The 17228-nt window shown below is 40.7% G+C and overlaps 1 protein-coding gene across 1 annotated transcript in view; it reads right to left on the bottom strand.

The window, feature by feature from the left end:
• CARNMT1 (carnosine N-methyltransferase 1) overlaps positions 1-17081 on the bottom strand; it is a 28925-nt gene extending 11844 nt beyond the window's left edge. Inside the window, exons 1-13 of the mRNA XM_079331495.1 lie at positions 16944-17081; positions 16799-16912; positions 14823-14882; positions 14310-14400; positions 13606-13654; positions 12033-12195; positions 11874-11945; positions 10811-10920; positions 9764-9853; positions 5105-5554; positions 4389-4986; positions 1727-1922; positions 589-752 (exon numbers count right to left, since the gene is read on the bottom strand). Of these exons, the coding sequence (XP_079187621.1) occupies positions 589-752; positions 1727-1922; positions 4389-4986; positions 5105-5554; positions 9764-9853; positions 10811-10920; positions 11874-11945; positions 12033-12195; positions 13606-13654; positions 14310-14400; positions 14823-14851 (2012 nt within the window). The 5' untranslated portion in view covers positions 14852-14882; positions 16799-16912; positions 16944-17081. The remainder of the gene's footprint in view (positions 1-588; positions 753-1726; positions 1923-4388; positions 4987-5104; positions 5555-9763; positions 9854-10810; positions 10921-11873; positions 11946-12032; positions 12196-13605; positions 13655-14309; positions 14401-14822; positions 14883-16798; positions 16913-16943) is intronic.
• Positions 17082-17228: the final 147 nt, after the last annotated feature.

Raw genomic sequence — 17228 nt, 5'->3', positions numbered from 1 at the left:
TGTTAACAAGCCAATACTTATAAAATTACCTTCACATGTGCAACTAATCTTTTTTTAAGAATTATCTTAATTCAACTGTCTGAAACCAAGGTTAGAATTGACTATTTTCAGACTCAATTTTTAGTGCAATTAAGTGCAACTGCACTAGAGGTTAAGTCTTCCTCTTTCCTTCCATAATGAAGGGCCAAAGCCTTACTTTCACTGTCACAGAATGCTTCCTCTCACCTATAGCAGACACACCATGAGAATCTGTTAACCTGCAAACTTTCTGTCATTAAGCACAACTGAGTAATCTTTCTGATGTATCTTACTTGAAATATTTACATACATTGTTACATCCAGCTGCAGAACAACAACAAAAAAATTATTACAGGTTTACCTGGTAGGACTTTGTGAAACTTATGATTATACTCTTTTCCAACATCTTGTATTAGAAATGAAAACTTTCTTGATTGAAAAATAAAATCCACTGAGTACACAAAAAATTCTCTACTCTTGAAACAATGCTTTTCATCACTCCATAAATTCTGTTTTAGATTTGTGCAACAGTCTAAGTCCACATAAATGTAAGTTTTAAGACACTATTACCATCTTTCTTTTGGAAAGTTCTTTAAAATTTCATTAATAATTGGCTGGTAGCAGGAATCCCTCTCGGACTTCCCCTCTTCACTCCAGTCTCTCACAAATTGTTTCAATGTGGACTTTAATTTATCCATGTCAAATGTTGAAGCTGGTGTAATCTTCCCGCTTCCCTGAATAAAATGGAGAAGAAAAAAAAAAAAAAGTTAGTGGAAAGTATACCAAGTATCTGGAGTCTTGCAGGGGGAAAGCCAATTATGATGAGAAAAAAAAGCCATGCTGCAAGATCAACTGACAAAGCACTTCCCTTTCACTTCAGGGATCCGGACTTAAATCCACCTTAATATTCTATACAAACTGAGTTTCCTGTTCTCTCTTTGGCTATCAAAAGTCTGGTTTCCACGTTAAAAAAAAAAAATGAAACCTATATGTAGCAAAGCACAACAGGCAGTCCTTATTCAGGAAAAGGATCAGGGCTTAGCCAGTGCAGAAGTTGAACTGCTTACCCTGAAAAAAGGATCCCTTTAGATACTGATAAGGCAAAACTGAGACGCTTACATTAGAGCTGCCCATTAAGGTATCTTGCCTGTATCCAAGGAGGACTTCAGTTTCCATCTCTGTCAGTCCTTTAAGTCTTGGTATCTTTTCTTTTTGATAGAAAGTAGGTCAAGTAGTAAAAAAGTATTTACAAACAGCAACATTAAAAATACTTACAATCTGGAATTGTAACCAATTTACAATGTTGTAACATATAAGAACCTACAGTAAGACAGACAATATCACTTATATTCTATACACTTAACAGAAAAAAAAACTTTAAAATGCAATCGGGGGGAAGCTACAACTCTGGAGTGAACGCAATGATTTGCCAAATTCACAGGTAGTTTTTCTTACAACGACTTGAAAGATTCACAGTTAGTTTTCTTAAGTGTAACTAAAAGAACTACCAATGAACAGCTTCATTAAGCATCAGCTCTGCAAATGCGAAAGACAGGAGTGAGAAAAGTGTAAGAAAATATGAAATTATAAAACAAGGATGACAAAATAAAAGAAAGTTGGAGGTTTGAGGTATTAAAAACAAATGCAGAGAATCCCAAAGCATACAGAATTTAATTTTGGAGCAAGAAAAAAGTCCATTTTAACATACATCTTCTTCATACTCCTTATTTTCAAACATATGAACACAGTCATTCACAATGATTTGCAGTATTTCTTGATTATGATCAATGCACTTCCGAATCTTGTCCAGGTGAGGAAGAAATTGAGGAAGAAGGCTCTGTTGGTTAGCCGGGAGAGATTTAAACTGCCTCTCTGTTCTGTTCACTCGTTCATGCATATTCGTTCTAAAAAGGAAAGGTTTAAGTATTTAGAAGCAATATACGCACATGTAAATAATTCACTTTAAGCTGTAACAATTACAATTATTCCATTTTTTTACACACAGAAAGTGACCAGACTTCATAGCTCCTCATTAGCGAGCAACTTTTCTAGAATTTTTTAGGCAAGAATTTTTTCAACTCTACATTTTCTACATTACACCACTCTATATAACACAGTCCTGTTTAATACTGGATACCATACTAGAGTTCTGGCAGCCACACTAAGATACTAAGCTACCTTCTTTTAACAGCGTATTCCTCATAAGTCCTGTGAACATGATCATGTGACTGATGCAAGCTAAAAATAGTTTTCCACTTCCCCAGGATAAAAAGTTCATAAAAATGACTCTTCTGAGATTTTGCTAGATTTGATTTCTGTCTGAAGTGACAGATGTATAGGTGCTAATACAGTTGCTATAGTTGCACAGTCATGATGACTCTAGGGAGAAAATTCAGTAAGAGATACTAACCCTTTTGACCACCAAATCATTTTAGCTGGTCAAGTCACACTGAAGCTTCCCAAGTCTTGTGTCAGCATACAGTAGCACAAAGCTGAAAAAACCAGCCATTATGAGAGACAGCTGCATTTGCTGGCATTTTATTTAGTTACAACCTCATTCTAGAAATCTGACCAGCTGATATCTCATTCAAGTGTTACTGAGAAGGTCTTGTTCACTGCAATAGCTACACTGGTTTAAAATTACATTAAAAGACAAGAAATAGAAAAGAAACAAGGGGAAAAAATAAACTGACTTTCTACAAAAAGCACATCAGCTTAGCTCAACAACATTTTCCTGAAAGTTTTATCAGCAAAAAAAAAAAAAAAACCTTTAAACCTAATTAGGTTGACCCTTTTATACTAAACTACTAGCATCTAGCAGAACGAATAATTCACTGAAATCAGAAAAACTACAAATAACAAAGTTTCTAGAAGACAAGAACAAGATCTTGTCTTTAAGGACTCATCTTAAAGTGTGTTACTGTCTTATTCATACAGATGTTACCAATTTAACAGTAAATATCCACATGAGCAAACAAAAATTCCACTTATTAAGTACCAATATATGTAATTTCACCTAAATTTTGAATTATTTCTTTGAGACGGAGGCAATTTCATCGAATTTCTGTACTGGAAATTTGAGTCACATCCTTTTCTTATGTTTTTACCAAAACAAGCATTCAAAAGGAACCCGAAGCCACAGCTCAGCTAAAGGCTGAGAAAGATATTCCCAGCTTCTAAGGCCAGAAGGTACAATTATGCCACTAATATAAACAAATAACAGGCCGGAATTGCATTAGTAGCAATTGGTATTAAGATACTTTTAACCAGTTCTTCGATAGGACCAAACTACATTTAGAGAATTCACTCGGGAAGAGACATCAAAAAGGCATTCAGACCAACCTCCTGCTCAAATACTTGTCCTGGAAGAGAAATGAAACTTACTGGGAAAAACCCCTAACAGAAAAAATTATATAAATATTATCCACTCCTACCAAGAACCTCTATACCATGTACAAATGATGCTTGTCCTCCATTGACAAAAAATGCATATAGTAATGAGCCACATGATGGGGCTATCTTAGCTGAAGTACAAACCTGCCTTCCAAACCCAGAAACAGGAAACATTTTACCAAAACAATGAAGAAGAATGGACCTTTCCAGCCAGGCTCTAGTACATTCCAGTGCGAGTAACTTGCTTCCTTGTTTGCTAAACGGATTCAGTCCTACAACTAGGTGCCCCCAGCACCGCTGGCTCATTCCTATGGAGCAAGCAAACCCTCCTCTGACCCAACAGATGCGATTAAAAACAGCATATATTGTTCCTAGCACTAGGTTTTGTCTCTCCTGCAAAGTAAAATGTCTTTCAAAAATCTGCACCCATAATCGAAACAGCATTTTGCGTTTCTCTGCCAGCAGGAAATACTATTGTTTTGAAGGCTTTACAGTGTCTTAGAACATTCTATCTCCTAAGAGACCGCAAGACACCTTCTATAGGTTTGATGCTTTCTTTTACGCTTTCGAATTGACAGACATTAAGGCGACTTTGCGCGTACCGCGAAAGGAAAGCGGTGCAGAATCCCTCCGCCGGCGCGGAGCTCCGCAGCCCGCCTCCGCGGCAGCGCAGCGCACGGAGCGCAGCGGAGCCCCCGGAGCGGAGCGGAGCCCCCGGAGCGGAGCGCACGGAGCGCAGCGGAGCCCCCGGAGCGCAGCGCACGGAGCGCAGCGGAGCCCCCGGAGCGCAGCGCACGGAGCGGAGCGCACGGAGCGGAGCGCACGGAGCGGAGCGCAGCGCCCGGAGCGGAGCGCACGGAGCCGGCCGCATGACGCGCAGGAACAGCGCCCGCTCCGGGGGCCGCGAGCGGCTGCCAACCCTGCTTAGGCCGCTGAGCCAGCGGAGAGCCCCACGCCCAGGGGCAGGCCTCAATTACCCGTAATATCGGAAAGCGTTGATGATCCTCCGAAAATGTTCCCGCTCCAGCCGTTCCTCCTCTTCCACCGCCCTGGCCGACGCCGTGCTCAGCACCCTCGGCTCTAGAGGCTGCTGCCGCCGCCGCGGCTCGTCGTTCAGCGGTGCCGCCCGCTCCGCCTCGGCCTCCGCGCCCATGCCGCTCGCGCTCTCTCCCGGACACGGCAGCTGCTCCCGCTCCTCCTCGCGGCCTCGCCGCAGCCCCCTGCGCATCACCTTGGCAGGCGGCTCCCTCTCGCCCTGGGGACGCGGCCTTGGCAGCAGCGCTTTCCGGGACACGGCGCACGTGGCGGACATCCCCCGCGCTCTCCTGCGCCCGCGGGCACGGCCGGCGCGCACGCGCACCGCCGCCCTTCCGGCGCGCGCCGCCAGCCCCGCGCTGGAGGGTATCGCGAGAGGGGGGCGGGGCCGGGGCTGGTAGACGGGGACCCGCCGAGCCGGTGCCACAGGGACCGGGAGCTGTGTCCTGGCAGAGCGCTCCCGAGCCGGTGCCACAGGGACCGGGAGCTGTGTCCTGCCCGCGCTCCCGAGCCGGTGCCACAGGGACCGGGAGCTGTGTCCTGGCAGAGCGCTCCCGAGCCGGTGCCACAGGGACCGGGGGCTGTGTCCTGCCCGCGCTCCCGAGCCGGTGCCACAGGGACCGGGGGCTGTGTCCTGCCCGCGCTCCCGAGCCGGTGCCACAGGGACCGGGAGCTGTGTCCTGGCAGAGCGCTCCCGAGCCGGTGCCACAGGGACCGGGGGCTGTGTCCTGCCCGCGCTCCCGAGCCGGTGCCACAGGGACCGGGAGCTGTGTCCTGCCCGCGCTCCGCGCTCCCGAGCCGGTTGGTGTCGCACGGGACGCTGTCCGCGGCGTCGTGCCCTCCCCGCTGTGTGAGCGGCACGGCAGGGCCGCCCGGTGGCGGCAGAGGCGCTGAAGGGCCTCAGGCACACCGGGCGAGGATGCACAGCTGCCGGGCCCCTCGGGAGTGCCCAGGCACATGAAGTACCGGCTCAAAGCCCGACTCTCCGCCCGGCTACCGGCTCCAGGCTGCGGCCAGGCCGTGGCAGGCAGCCGGGGCGGCGAGGCCACTGTGCTGACAAGACGCACTACCTCGCACTCCACGCCAGCCTCAAGACGGATGATGTTTCCTGGGAAGATGGGCAAGGTGCAACTGTGGGGAGGGAAAAGCAAGGTGTCTAACCACACACGAGTCACTAAATACTAGATTTACCCCCACAACAACAGACTTTGGCCTGGATGATGGGCAGATGATCCTCCTTCACCTGACAAAACCTGTTTTACTAGGTGTAGACACCATGGCATGCAGCAAGTCACACCATACACCTTTCCACTGTGCTTTGAGAAGAGGTGGTTGATAAAAGACTACCTTATTTGTAAGGGCCCGTCCCCTCACTCCCAAAAGCTAAAGAGCACCACCATACTTCCTGTCTGTCTAAAGACAAGGGCAGTCATTGAGTAACCCCAAGTAATGCAACAGGAATATGAAAGGCTTTCGGCGGACTAACTTCTTCTCTGTGGAAGTAAGAGCTTTCCCTTTACTCTCACACTGCTCCTGTTCTCTTGTAACTACAGTAACTGACCAGGCAGTGAATGGACACTGGACACTGTGTTCAGTGGCAATGTCAGAGAGAAACTAAAGACATATCCAGTTTGATGGACAGAAGAGTCATTGTTCCCAAGTGGGTAAATTAGGATATACTGTGTGTGTGAAAAAACCAGTATCTGAATCAATGATACGTAGTCTAAACAGAAATTCAGGTTTTTAGACTTCGAATGCTAGAGTGGGAACCATAAGCTCTGAGAAATAAGGTTTGTTCTTACTACATCAATGTTTATGACTTGTCATCTTCTGTTATTTTAACATCAGAAAATCACCTAATTATCAAATGAATAACATACTTGTATTTCTGTCCTTATAGAAAAGCCATGTATAGAACACCACCACCTCTATCACTCCACATTTCTGAATTTGTGCAAGACACTTAGCAAAGCCTTCTTTCAGCTGTGACAGCCTGAAATTGCTGCCAGCAGATGACACTATTTCCAGAAAGTTGCCTATTCTTCCCTAAAGAACCACAGGCTTCTGTCATGCAGCTCTCCCCAAACACTTCACAGCTAGCACAGCCCTGGCAATCAAAAGACATTCACCAAGTGCAAACTAGGAAAAAAAAGATATTTTTTCTGTCAAGGGCTGTACCACTTCAAACCAAAAGCACTCTGCCAACATGACAAGCTACAGGCCAGTTCTGTAAGCTTTTATAATGAAATACCTGAAATCAAACAGACTATCAAACAGACTCAGAATTCTGAGTTCATTATCTTTTGTGGCTGAGTTGCTGCAGCAACTGGCAAGAGCACAAAATTTAGGCAGATGAGCCTGGTCAGTTTCTACAGTCCATCCATGATACAGCACTGCTTGCTTCTTTTACTACTTCTTATGGGTGAAGTATCAATGAATCTTCTAGATCCCTTTTGAACTTGCTGGTACTGTCTGCCACTTTCGGCATTACGTCTCAGAAGGTCAGTGTCTATTGCATAAAGTATCTTCTCTATCCATGTGAAATATCACCTTAATATAAATTGGTCAATCTGTTTTTCAAATGAGGAAGTGCCCCCAGGCTAGTATCTGTAAAATTTGGTGAATATTAGTTCTGCATCCACTTGACTCACAGCTTTCAAGCTTTCATGTTTTAACCCATGGCCCATTTTCCCCTTGGTCTTCTCTCCACAGTGAGCACTACCACCATTTTCAGACTCTCCTTGCAAAGCAGCTTCTCTGGTCCCTTGACACTTAGCTGCCCTTTTTTTAACTCCACTAGGGACTCCCTCTAAATTTAGAAACCAGTGCTGCCCAGTTCTGAAAACATGTCCACAGAAGCCAAGTAAGGCCACCTGCTTTGTTTGCAAAAGAAACCAAAAAAAACCAAAAAAGCAACTCTAAACAGTAGCACGGTTACAGAAGAACTGTGAAAGATCTTGAGCTCTTATTACATGTTGCTGAAGTACAAGCTCAGTACCATGTATATTCCAACAATGATTTACACCACAAATGCATCATCTGTCTTGCAGCTCATCTACCATTTTTCCCTATAGGAGGACCTGACAAAATTGAGCTCCTTGCCACTGCACTGATGTTGCAATACTTGAGAATAAAGTCAGGTGATACCACTGTTCATTCCACTCCCTTTCCTGAATCACCATGCAGAGCAGGTAGAAGTGAAAGACTGTCCCTGTGGGAGGACCCCCTCTCAAGCAGCAGAAGACTGAAGAGGAAAGAGCAACACACTCCCCATCCACCCGTACTGGTGGGAGACAAGAGGTGGAGAATTTATGTGGTAAGTCAAGCCAGGAATAAGGGAGGGGTGGAGTGAAGGTGTTTTATGATTTGTTCTTAATTCTCATTATCTACTATTTTATTTGCAGTAAATTAAAATACTTCCCCCAAGCCACATCTGTTTTGACTGTATGTGAGTAAATGCTGAGTGGTATTCCTGTCCTCATCTTGATGCATGAGTCAAGATGCAAATCCTTTGCATTTTTCCCCCCTCCTGTTGAGGAGGGGGAAGTAATAGAATTGTTTTGGTGGCTAGCCAAGGTCAGCCCACCACAACCATTCTATGCACTAGCTAATCTCTTGCAATTGTTCACTTTCCAAAAGGAAATAAAAATACACTTTAAAGTGAGACAGTGCATCACAGCATATGAGCAAATGCAATATGAAGTATTTTTAGTGCAAAAAAAAAATTAAGTGCAAAATTATATTTGGAAGAACTTTGTTTTAAAAACAGCTAAACATAGCTGTAATCTGATAACACATTTTCCTTATACATAGATTTAGGACTTTTACAATAAAGTACTACATTTCAATCACTGACCAGTCCAGCTGTCACATACCAAGTCATAATCCATCCTTTGCTTTCCATGTCTGTAGTTTTATTTTTATTCTGACTAATAAAAATGTAACCCATAGTCTAGAAAATATAAGAGGTAAGATATTACTTATTCAGCAACAAAATACGATCCAATTTACCAATTTCCTAGTTTGAGTAAACATACATACACAAATTCTATAACAAAGCTTTCACATTTGTTTAGCATTCCAACTTTCTGAACATTTCATTCACAACACTTCAGTTTCATCTCAATTTCAACGTGAGTTACGAATATTAATAACAATCATTTCTTCCTCCCTGAAGCATGGATTTATTGTCTAGTTGTCTGTGCCATTCCAGTCAATCTCTGCACAATATATGTACTGTATCTTGTTCTTGATGCATCTCCATTCTCTACATCTTATTTCCTCATCTTTTTGCAACAATCTGAGTCCTCTTCAGGTTTGTTTTCGTTTTCTTAACATCTATTCCCAACTGCTCTAAACAATACATAACACAAAAATTACTGTGCAAACACCAGAGAGGTATTTAGCAAGTCTAAATAACTTTATCTTGATGTATTCAATCATTTACTGAATAAGCAGCATGACAACTTACATAAACTTACACAGATAGTTCCTCTAAGCATATTTATCAGTGATAATAAGCTCCTAAAAATAATAGAGACAATCACTGTCATTCCTATATGATCATTTCAAATTGCAATCATCCATGTTCAGATAGGTTTATTAATTCAACAGAAGTGCATCTTTATGGCTTAGTTTTGTGCACAAAAATCTTCATGTTCTTTAAAATATACACATTCAATTAGCCTTAAAGCTCAGCCAAAGCAGGACTGATTAAAGGAATTTTAAAGAACACACTATTCATACCCCTAAATGAAGTCTGTCTCCACACCCAAGACAGAGTTAATAATTACTTACAAAAACTCTCATGTTACGTGAAGTAGGATTATGGTCATACACACAGCTTTTGCTCAGTGGGTCAGCTTGCCATGAATGACTGTCTTGGTGTTTTCAGTTCATGTCAAATGGAACCCAGGCTTTCTGCGTTATCATGCTGTGCCCTGCTGATCTAAAATAAATACAAAATACATATCTAACCTGTAGTGTTTGCAAGTGATATCACTTTATATTAGAAAGTACTTCCATGAATGCATTTGTTCTCATTGATATTCTAACCCATATACCTTCTCTTACCCTTTTTTATTATTATTTTATCATTAAGTAACAGTGGATTCAACTATGATCTTAGAACATCCCATTTACAGGAACTCACAGTTTTAACAGATATTGACTCAGAGTAATGAACAAACATGGTCCTGTAGCACATGAAGAAATATAGATCTATATAATTCTTGTAGTATTTTCAAATAAAAATATTGGCTTCTTGTTAACATGGAATGTGATACATAGATTCAATTTTCAAAGTAACATTACTTACTTTCTTCCCTCAGCTTGTTTAATTCCTGTATTATATCACTATACACATAGGATAAAAGCTCCTCCTGGGATTTTGTTCCATCCAAATAATCTGAGGAAGAAGAAATCAGTGTTAATGAGTTCCATGCCAGCTATCTTTAATGGTAATTGGCAAAGTTTTCAGTATTCCTATAGATGAAAAAAAACAAATCAAGAACAGCACCTCCCCTTTTCCTCTTCTCCAAACTTGTTTTACATGTTAAAAGCAACAACATAATGGAAACATATTCTAGTTAATAATTAATTTACAACTTTTTGTGGTACAAAAGTCTCCACAAGTGTAATGGTAATTATGTGACGACAGTGGAGCAATGGAATAATTTGGCAAAAAGGTTTCTGCACCAGTAGATAATTTCAGGTTCCTCAGTTTCAGCCTTTGAGCAAGTTCCAGAAGAGCACTACGATTCTTATTCTAACTGCACAGCAAGAAGCAGTGTGATGAATCTGATGATGAAGCAGTCACCCAACTTCCCTTCCCTTCCCTCTGGCCCCTGCTCCAGAAACAGGTAGTCCATGAGCTGTGTAAGTGTGAACATCACAAAAACCTGAGGCATTGCCCCAACAGCTGGCCCAGCTTTGACACTTCTCATGCAAAATTGGTGACTGTAGCACAGACAGTCAGCACCTAGAAAGTATCTTCAGCTTATTACGAGACATAACCAGGATTTCAGTTTCGTTGTGAAAAACTCTGCCAGTGCATCAGCTATTGTCTCAGAAGCTTCCTACTTAGACATATGTGTATTACCTTAACAAGTGATCTTGTTAAGTGGACTTCATTAGTGATCAGAAAATTTCTATTTTTTAACTTTCTAATTTTCATTATTAAGTAACAAAACCAAAATCCCTATAGGCTTGAAATATAAACCAACAGAAACATCAAAACCTACTAAGTGCGACAAAAACATTTGAAGAAAATTTTATCCCATTTAAAAAAATCCCACAACTCAACATAAACTGTACAAGTACCATAATTATGCATTTTATAAGTTTAAAATTAAGGATACCATACCAATTGGCATACTTGAATTCTCTTCCAATTCACTTTTATATTTCAAATACATAGGCCACACATGTCCATCGAAGTACCCTGGTGTATCTGCTGGCTGATAGACTCTGGTGCTACACAAAAATACATATGTGTTCCCATATAAGTTTTGTATTTTTCCCTAGTGTTGGCTGGTTAAATAACAGTTTTTATCCAAAATAAAAAAAAAAAGAAAGGCTGGCTGTATTTTTGTTGGAGCCAGGGAGGCTCCTTCATTTTAATTCTATCTGTAATATGAACTTCTGCTGTCCTTTTTACATTCATGATAAGGTAAAAGTTTGGGGGTTTTAATTGTAAAAGGTATTACAGATAAATTAAACTGTATTGACACTATTAACAAAATAAACTACTTTTTCTCTTTTTATTAGGAATACAGATTTCTCAAGCTTTAAATGACTAGCTGTTTAGTCTCTTTAGACTCTTCCATTCTGGACATTAAAGTCTTAGGTGAGTCTAGTGAAAAACTGAGAAATTGGTATCAACCAAAGCCAGTTGAACAAAGGATTTCTTCACTCAGCCAGCAGATTCTGACTTTGTGCACATATATTTCAAGCACACAGTATTGCTCCAAATTTAGAGGCAAGTCAGACACTGGCTCAATAATCTAGTTTAGATCCACAGTAAAATTAATGGACAGCCTGAGCAAAACCATACACTAAACCCACATATGAACATTGTTGCTCTAAGAAAAATCATCAGTTAATTGTATTTAACCAAGAATACGAGGGCTTAGTATTTTTTTAACCATTTCTCATTTTAAACACGGTTTTACTCAAATATGCAATCAGTAATTAAATAAATTATCAGGGTAACACATTATCTTTTTAGTGTTTGTAAAGCATTTAATACTTTAACAACCACGTGCTCTAAAATACAAACCAAAGCAAACAAACCTCTAACTAACAAACAGAGGACAGATGATCTTAATAGTTTACATTTTGCAAGCACTGAAGAAAAGCTAGTACAAAAGGACCACTTCAGTTCAGGGGGTGCAGTGACTCTGTAAACAATAAATTAATAATCTTACCTCCTTCTCCTTTTGCACTCTTCATAAGGAAGGGTCAAAAAATATCTTCTATTCCATAGTTCATTAAGTGGCCTAAGATAATAACATACTATAACATATGAGTTCCCTCTTCCATTTTAGGGTAGCTTTTAATTTACCATGTTACATATTACTGCTTACTCATAATTGTAAAGGAGAAAGCCTTCAACAATCAAAATATAAACATTTTTCAGATTGTCACATGTATTCTGTGGCTCTTCTGTCACAACACCAGAACTTGCTGGGCTTTTCATCCAATTGCGAATACTTGCCACCATTTCATCCATATAGAGGGCATCAAGTACTAGATGAAAACAAAGTTAAACATCCCTTAAAAAACAAAGATTAAAAGGAAGAAAAGAAAAAAAAAAAAACCCCTTAAGTACCCCTATGTTAATCAGTAAGAATCAAGTAATCTACAAACCAATTTAAATGAAGGGGAACAGGATTACCCCAAAGATTATATCTGTAGTTCTGTGTTTGCTATTGATGATTTCCTGAAATCAAAGCTTGCACCATGACCAGGGTATTTCTGTTGGGTGTAGTCTCTCTGAACTTTATGGCATCTAATATTGTCTGAACTGAATTCTCAGCTTTTTACTTCATGACAGAAACTTCAGGGACTGCTCTCTGCTTCCACAAAACTTGTAAAAATTTACAAACCCTGAGACTTCCATCATTCTGTCAATTGTCAGAGGAGGGAGTGGACACTCAACATTTTTTTGCTTTGGGCTTTCATAAGGTTTATTAGATGGGCATAGAAAAACCTAAAGGAGAATGGTGTACAAGGCAAATGTACAGCACATTGTTTTTGTCTGCAGACACACAAGAATATACTGAGGAAGGTAAGGAAGGTAAGGTACTGTAAGGTAGAAATAGGGCAGCTTTTGGTTACCATAACAGCAAATACATTTTAAAAGATCTTTCAAGTGCAGCATTAAACCTGGATATTTTAATAAGAATGTCCATTTACTTTATCCCTCCAGATTCACATTCCATTTACATGAAGTCTAGAAGTTGAGCCAAAGACTGCATAGCTAGTAATCACCAGTTTTCAGGTATGACTGAAGGGTCTGACCAGTATTCTCAGCAATACATTTTGTGATCACAAAGTATAAACAGAGATTACCTACTAACCAAGCAACTGTTTAGAAGTAGATATGACCTGATACAAAACACTGGCCTAAAGTGGATCTGTATCTAGACGTCTCTAAGAATAAATTGAGCCAGCATTAATCACAAACTTAAAAATATATGTTCTTAATGGGAGATCTGACATGAAATAAAGGTGTTGATAGACCCAAGTTTTGACTGACTTGGAAAACCCAGTAGTGATATCCCATGAGTTCACCAGCAAAAATGAAAAAAAGGACCATTACCAAGCAATGAGATTAAGCTTATGCCAGTACTGCAAGCCAAGACTTTACTGAACAGTACCATTTGTTACTATACCAGACACAAGTGTAAAAAGGAGAGGAAAATATTCAAAAGAGAAAAGGAAAGGCCAAGCACTAGTTTGAGCTATTTACTAGTTAAGAAAGTTTTCTTGAATATCTCAGTAAGCTGAATGAAAGAGAAGGATTGCTCTGAAACAACCACTTGTTTACTGCCTTTTTGGAATAGAAGAGGTGAGGAAATGGGGTGGAAGAAGTATTGAAGCTCAGCACAACAATTTCAACACAAAGTTCAAAGGCAATGCATGTGAGTTACTGACCATCATATAGCTTAAATCCACGTTCATCTGTTTCTACTTCAGACTCTGGCTGAAGAGGAAAAAAATTTAATTTTTTCAAGGTTGCTTTTATGACCATGTTAAGAGATATATACTCTGGTTATATACATGAGGGTTATATATTTTTTATATCCAATTAGCTGAATTTATCTTCAACATTAAACCGATGTAAACAACTGTTAAAATGCACCACAAAAAATTTTATTTAATCTAGAGCCACAAACACTCCAGTTCATATGACTTTACAGTTCATTAGAGCTTTACTTGAGACATAAGAGCTCCATCACCCTCCTTAACAAACATCCCAAACATCAACACAAGCTGTTTTTCTGTTTTGACTTGGGAGGCAACCACTTATTGTTGTGTGGGTGTAGGCTTAAGACCATATCATTAAACTCAATAGTACAAAGAATCTTGAAAAATGCATCTGTCATACACCCATGTCTTATTTTAAAAGAATGGTAAAGAAGACACGAAATTTCATTTGGCTGAGTATATTCAGTGGTTTGTTTACTTAAATTTCAATTATCCCAGTGCTAATTCTATGATTCTTATGAAATTAACATTACTTTAAACAGTACCAATTTTAAAAGTTCATCAATATGAGAACTGAAAAAATAATTGAAATTACTTCCTACTTTTCAATCCTACTTTTAGCTATCAGGTTTTTCCATTAAAACTGTTACCTTGAAGAAGTCATCTTGAGAGATTATATCACAGTTGGGAAGCATATTCTTAAGTTTTTCTGCTAGCGTTGTTTTCCCTCCATTTGTTACACTGTTAGAAAACATTGTAAAAAGTTCACCAAGGCAAAAATAGGATTATGTACAAGCTCACACATACTATTCTATATTTCTATATAGGTATATGCAAATAAACAATATAACTTCCCCCAAAATTTAGTCACATAAAATACTCTCTACCTCTAGGAATTTTCTGGCATGTTCAACAGTTTTTAATAATTAGTACAGTAAATCAAGCAGTGCCAAGAAAGATTCTACAGACAGCTGCACCCGAGGTCTCCAACAGACACAGGACAATTTCTTGAGTGTTACATGCTATAGAACTATGCAATTATACGTTGCATATGTAATCCAGTTTCAAAAGAATATGGATTCAGAAATAGAAACTATATCACATCATTCTGAGAAGAAAACTAGTCTTAAACTGTAGAGTGAATTTAATTTTACATAACTTACCCCCCAAGGCCAATAACCAACACTTTCATAGCTTGTTTTCTCCTCCGTTCTTCCTTTTTACTGTCAAAAACAATAGCCAGTGAAAAATATTAATTCAGGAACAAGAAGGCAACCATGGTATTTAGAAATACCAATTATTTTCTGTCCTGTTGTCCATAATTTTTTTTTTTTTTTGCAAAGGTACAGTCAGAATCGCTGCTGCTCATTCTAATGCTAACAAAAAACCTGCAATATATATATACCCTGTCATAAATTCCATTGTACCTTATTTTTGATAGTATTTTAATAATTTGAAAGGAACTCTGGGAGACTTAGTTCTATTAATATTAATATCATACAACTTCCTAAAAAAAAGCACAATAACTAGTTCAAGCATCAACAATACAAAAAAGAAGCTGTCAAGGCAAAACAAAATCATTTAAAAAGAAACAAGTGGCATGCTGAGGAGAAAGACGTTCTAAAATTTCATTAAGATAGCAAAGAGTATGTTCAAAAACTCTTTTATGAACCTGGTCTTAGCTATGTAGTATCTACTGTGGAATTCACCACTCCCTTTCTGAGGGCATTAACAGCATACAAATCCCTCTCTCTCTGCTCCACCACAGATTAATCTGGAAGAGTAAAACTACTCTAAGGGTAGTTTAAGACATTCTAGCTAATTTAGCATTGAGAAGAACTAGGATGCACTTGATTTTCCCCTGAAAAGAAAAAACTCTAAATTCTTTACTCTAAAAGTAAACTCTAAAGGTTAATTTGTCCCCATATCCTTGTTGCTGCCATCATATCCCACCAACTCTGAGGCTCTGACTGCCTGAACATCTTCAGTAGCCAGAGCTGCCAGGAGACACAATTCTGCCTTGCCCCAGCTCTTTCCCTTAAACTTTCTTCTGGAATGGGTGTTTGCAGAGTACATAGTGAACTATGCTGGAAAAATACTGCAGCTGAAAAACAGTTTTGCAAAGACACGCGGGAAACAATGTTTGTTTTCAGTTTCACACATCAATTTATAACTATTTAACCACAAGCAAACACCCCTTTTCCATGTGCTCTTTCCCTTCTAGGTCACACTTGGGAAGGTCAAGAACTACGACACCTAAGATCTGAAAGGACTGAGCAGGTAAAACTCTCCCTGCCTTCGACAAACAAATATCTGTAGTGTACTTGGAAAAACTGTTACGGGGCATCAGTATGAAAACAAAACCACACTGTTTCTGTGAAAGTAAGCTTTAGACACATGTGGAGCCTGAAATAACGTCCTCTTGTATTTGGTGCAATGACTGTAAGTTCCACTGTTTCACATGCTTGTGACATGATCTTCACATGCTTTTTAATGTATGGTTGTGTTAAAAGAAGAACAAGACAAGGTATATCGACTAGCCCAAGCTATCACCCTTATGATAACCATTGCTTTGCAAGGGTGCTGATTATCCACAGTAATTGGCATCTGCGAGTTTTTAAGTTAGTACTGGATTTATAAGTAGTTTCATAAAATATAATATTATAATTCTAAAATTCAGTGATGCATTGAATGCATACAGTACTGGCTATCAATGCAAAGAGGGAAGATAGATGGTTAGTTCTTAAGAAGTGCTGTTATTCAATCTACTTAAAAAATAAGATAAAAAAGCTCTTTTATAAAAGTCATCAGTCAGGTTAGAGTTGCAGAGGATTACCCTTTGTTCCACAAAGGATGTTAACAAACAAACCTGACAAACACATTCACCTTTGGACTTTATGTCATCGTCTCTATGCAAGTTAATCCCAGTCTACGGCAAAAATACCATAATTAAAAACCACACCAACTCTTCTGCCCCACTGAGTAATGTGCAAAAGAGATTCCAAAAACAAGTTTGTCACAAATGCTGCAACACAGAAATCCTAAACTACTCCTTGGGTCAGTTTGGGTCTTTAAACAGAGCACAAGCCCCTAACAACGCCAGCACTTCACTGCTGTCACCTCATTTTTAAGGGCATACCGCGGCAGAGCTCCCACGAACGGGGACTCTCGAAGGTGCACCGGACCCGGACCGGGAACCTCTCTCACAGGCTCGGGCCCACACAGCGAGGCCGGCGGAGCTTCCCGGCCGCGCCTCCACCACTGCAATTCCAATACTTCCGCGCCTCCGGAGTTCGCACTTAACTCCAAGCGCGCCGCGAAGCCGCTATGAGCGCATCTCCCGCCAGCAGGGCTCCGCGCAGCCGGAGCGCCCGCCTCCTGCGCCCTGTGACCGAGCAGCGCGGGCCGCGCCCACCTCCGGCTCGGGGCGGCCCCGAGCACACGACGCCCCGGCGACTTTCCGGGGAGCTCTGCCCTCGCAGCCGCGGGCCGCCGGGGCCGCCCCGCCCTCGGGCCGCGCAGTCCCGGCCCCGGCCCCGCCGCCTGGGCGGCTCCTCGGGCCGGGCCGA

The sequence above is a fragment of the Erithacus rubecula genome (genome assembly GCF_903797595.1).
Source record: "Erithacus rubecula genome assembly, contig: SUPER_Z_unloc_4, whole genome shotgun sequence".
Lineage (NCBI taxonomy): Eukaryota > Metazoa > Chordata > Aves > Passeriformes > Muscicapidae > Erithacus > Erithacus rubecula.
This window is presented reverse-complemented; position numbering and strand designations above follow the sequence as displayed.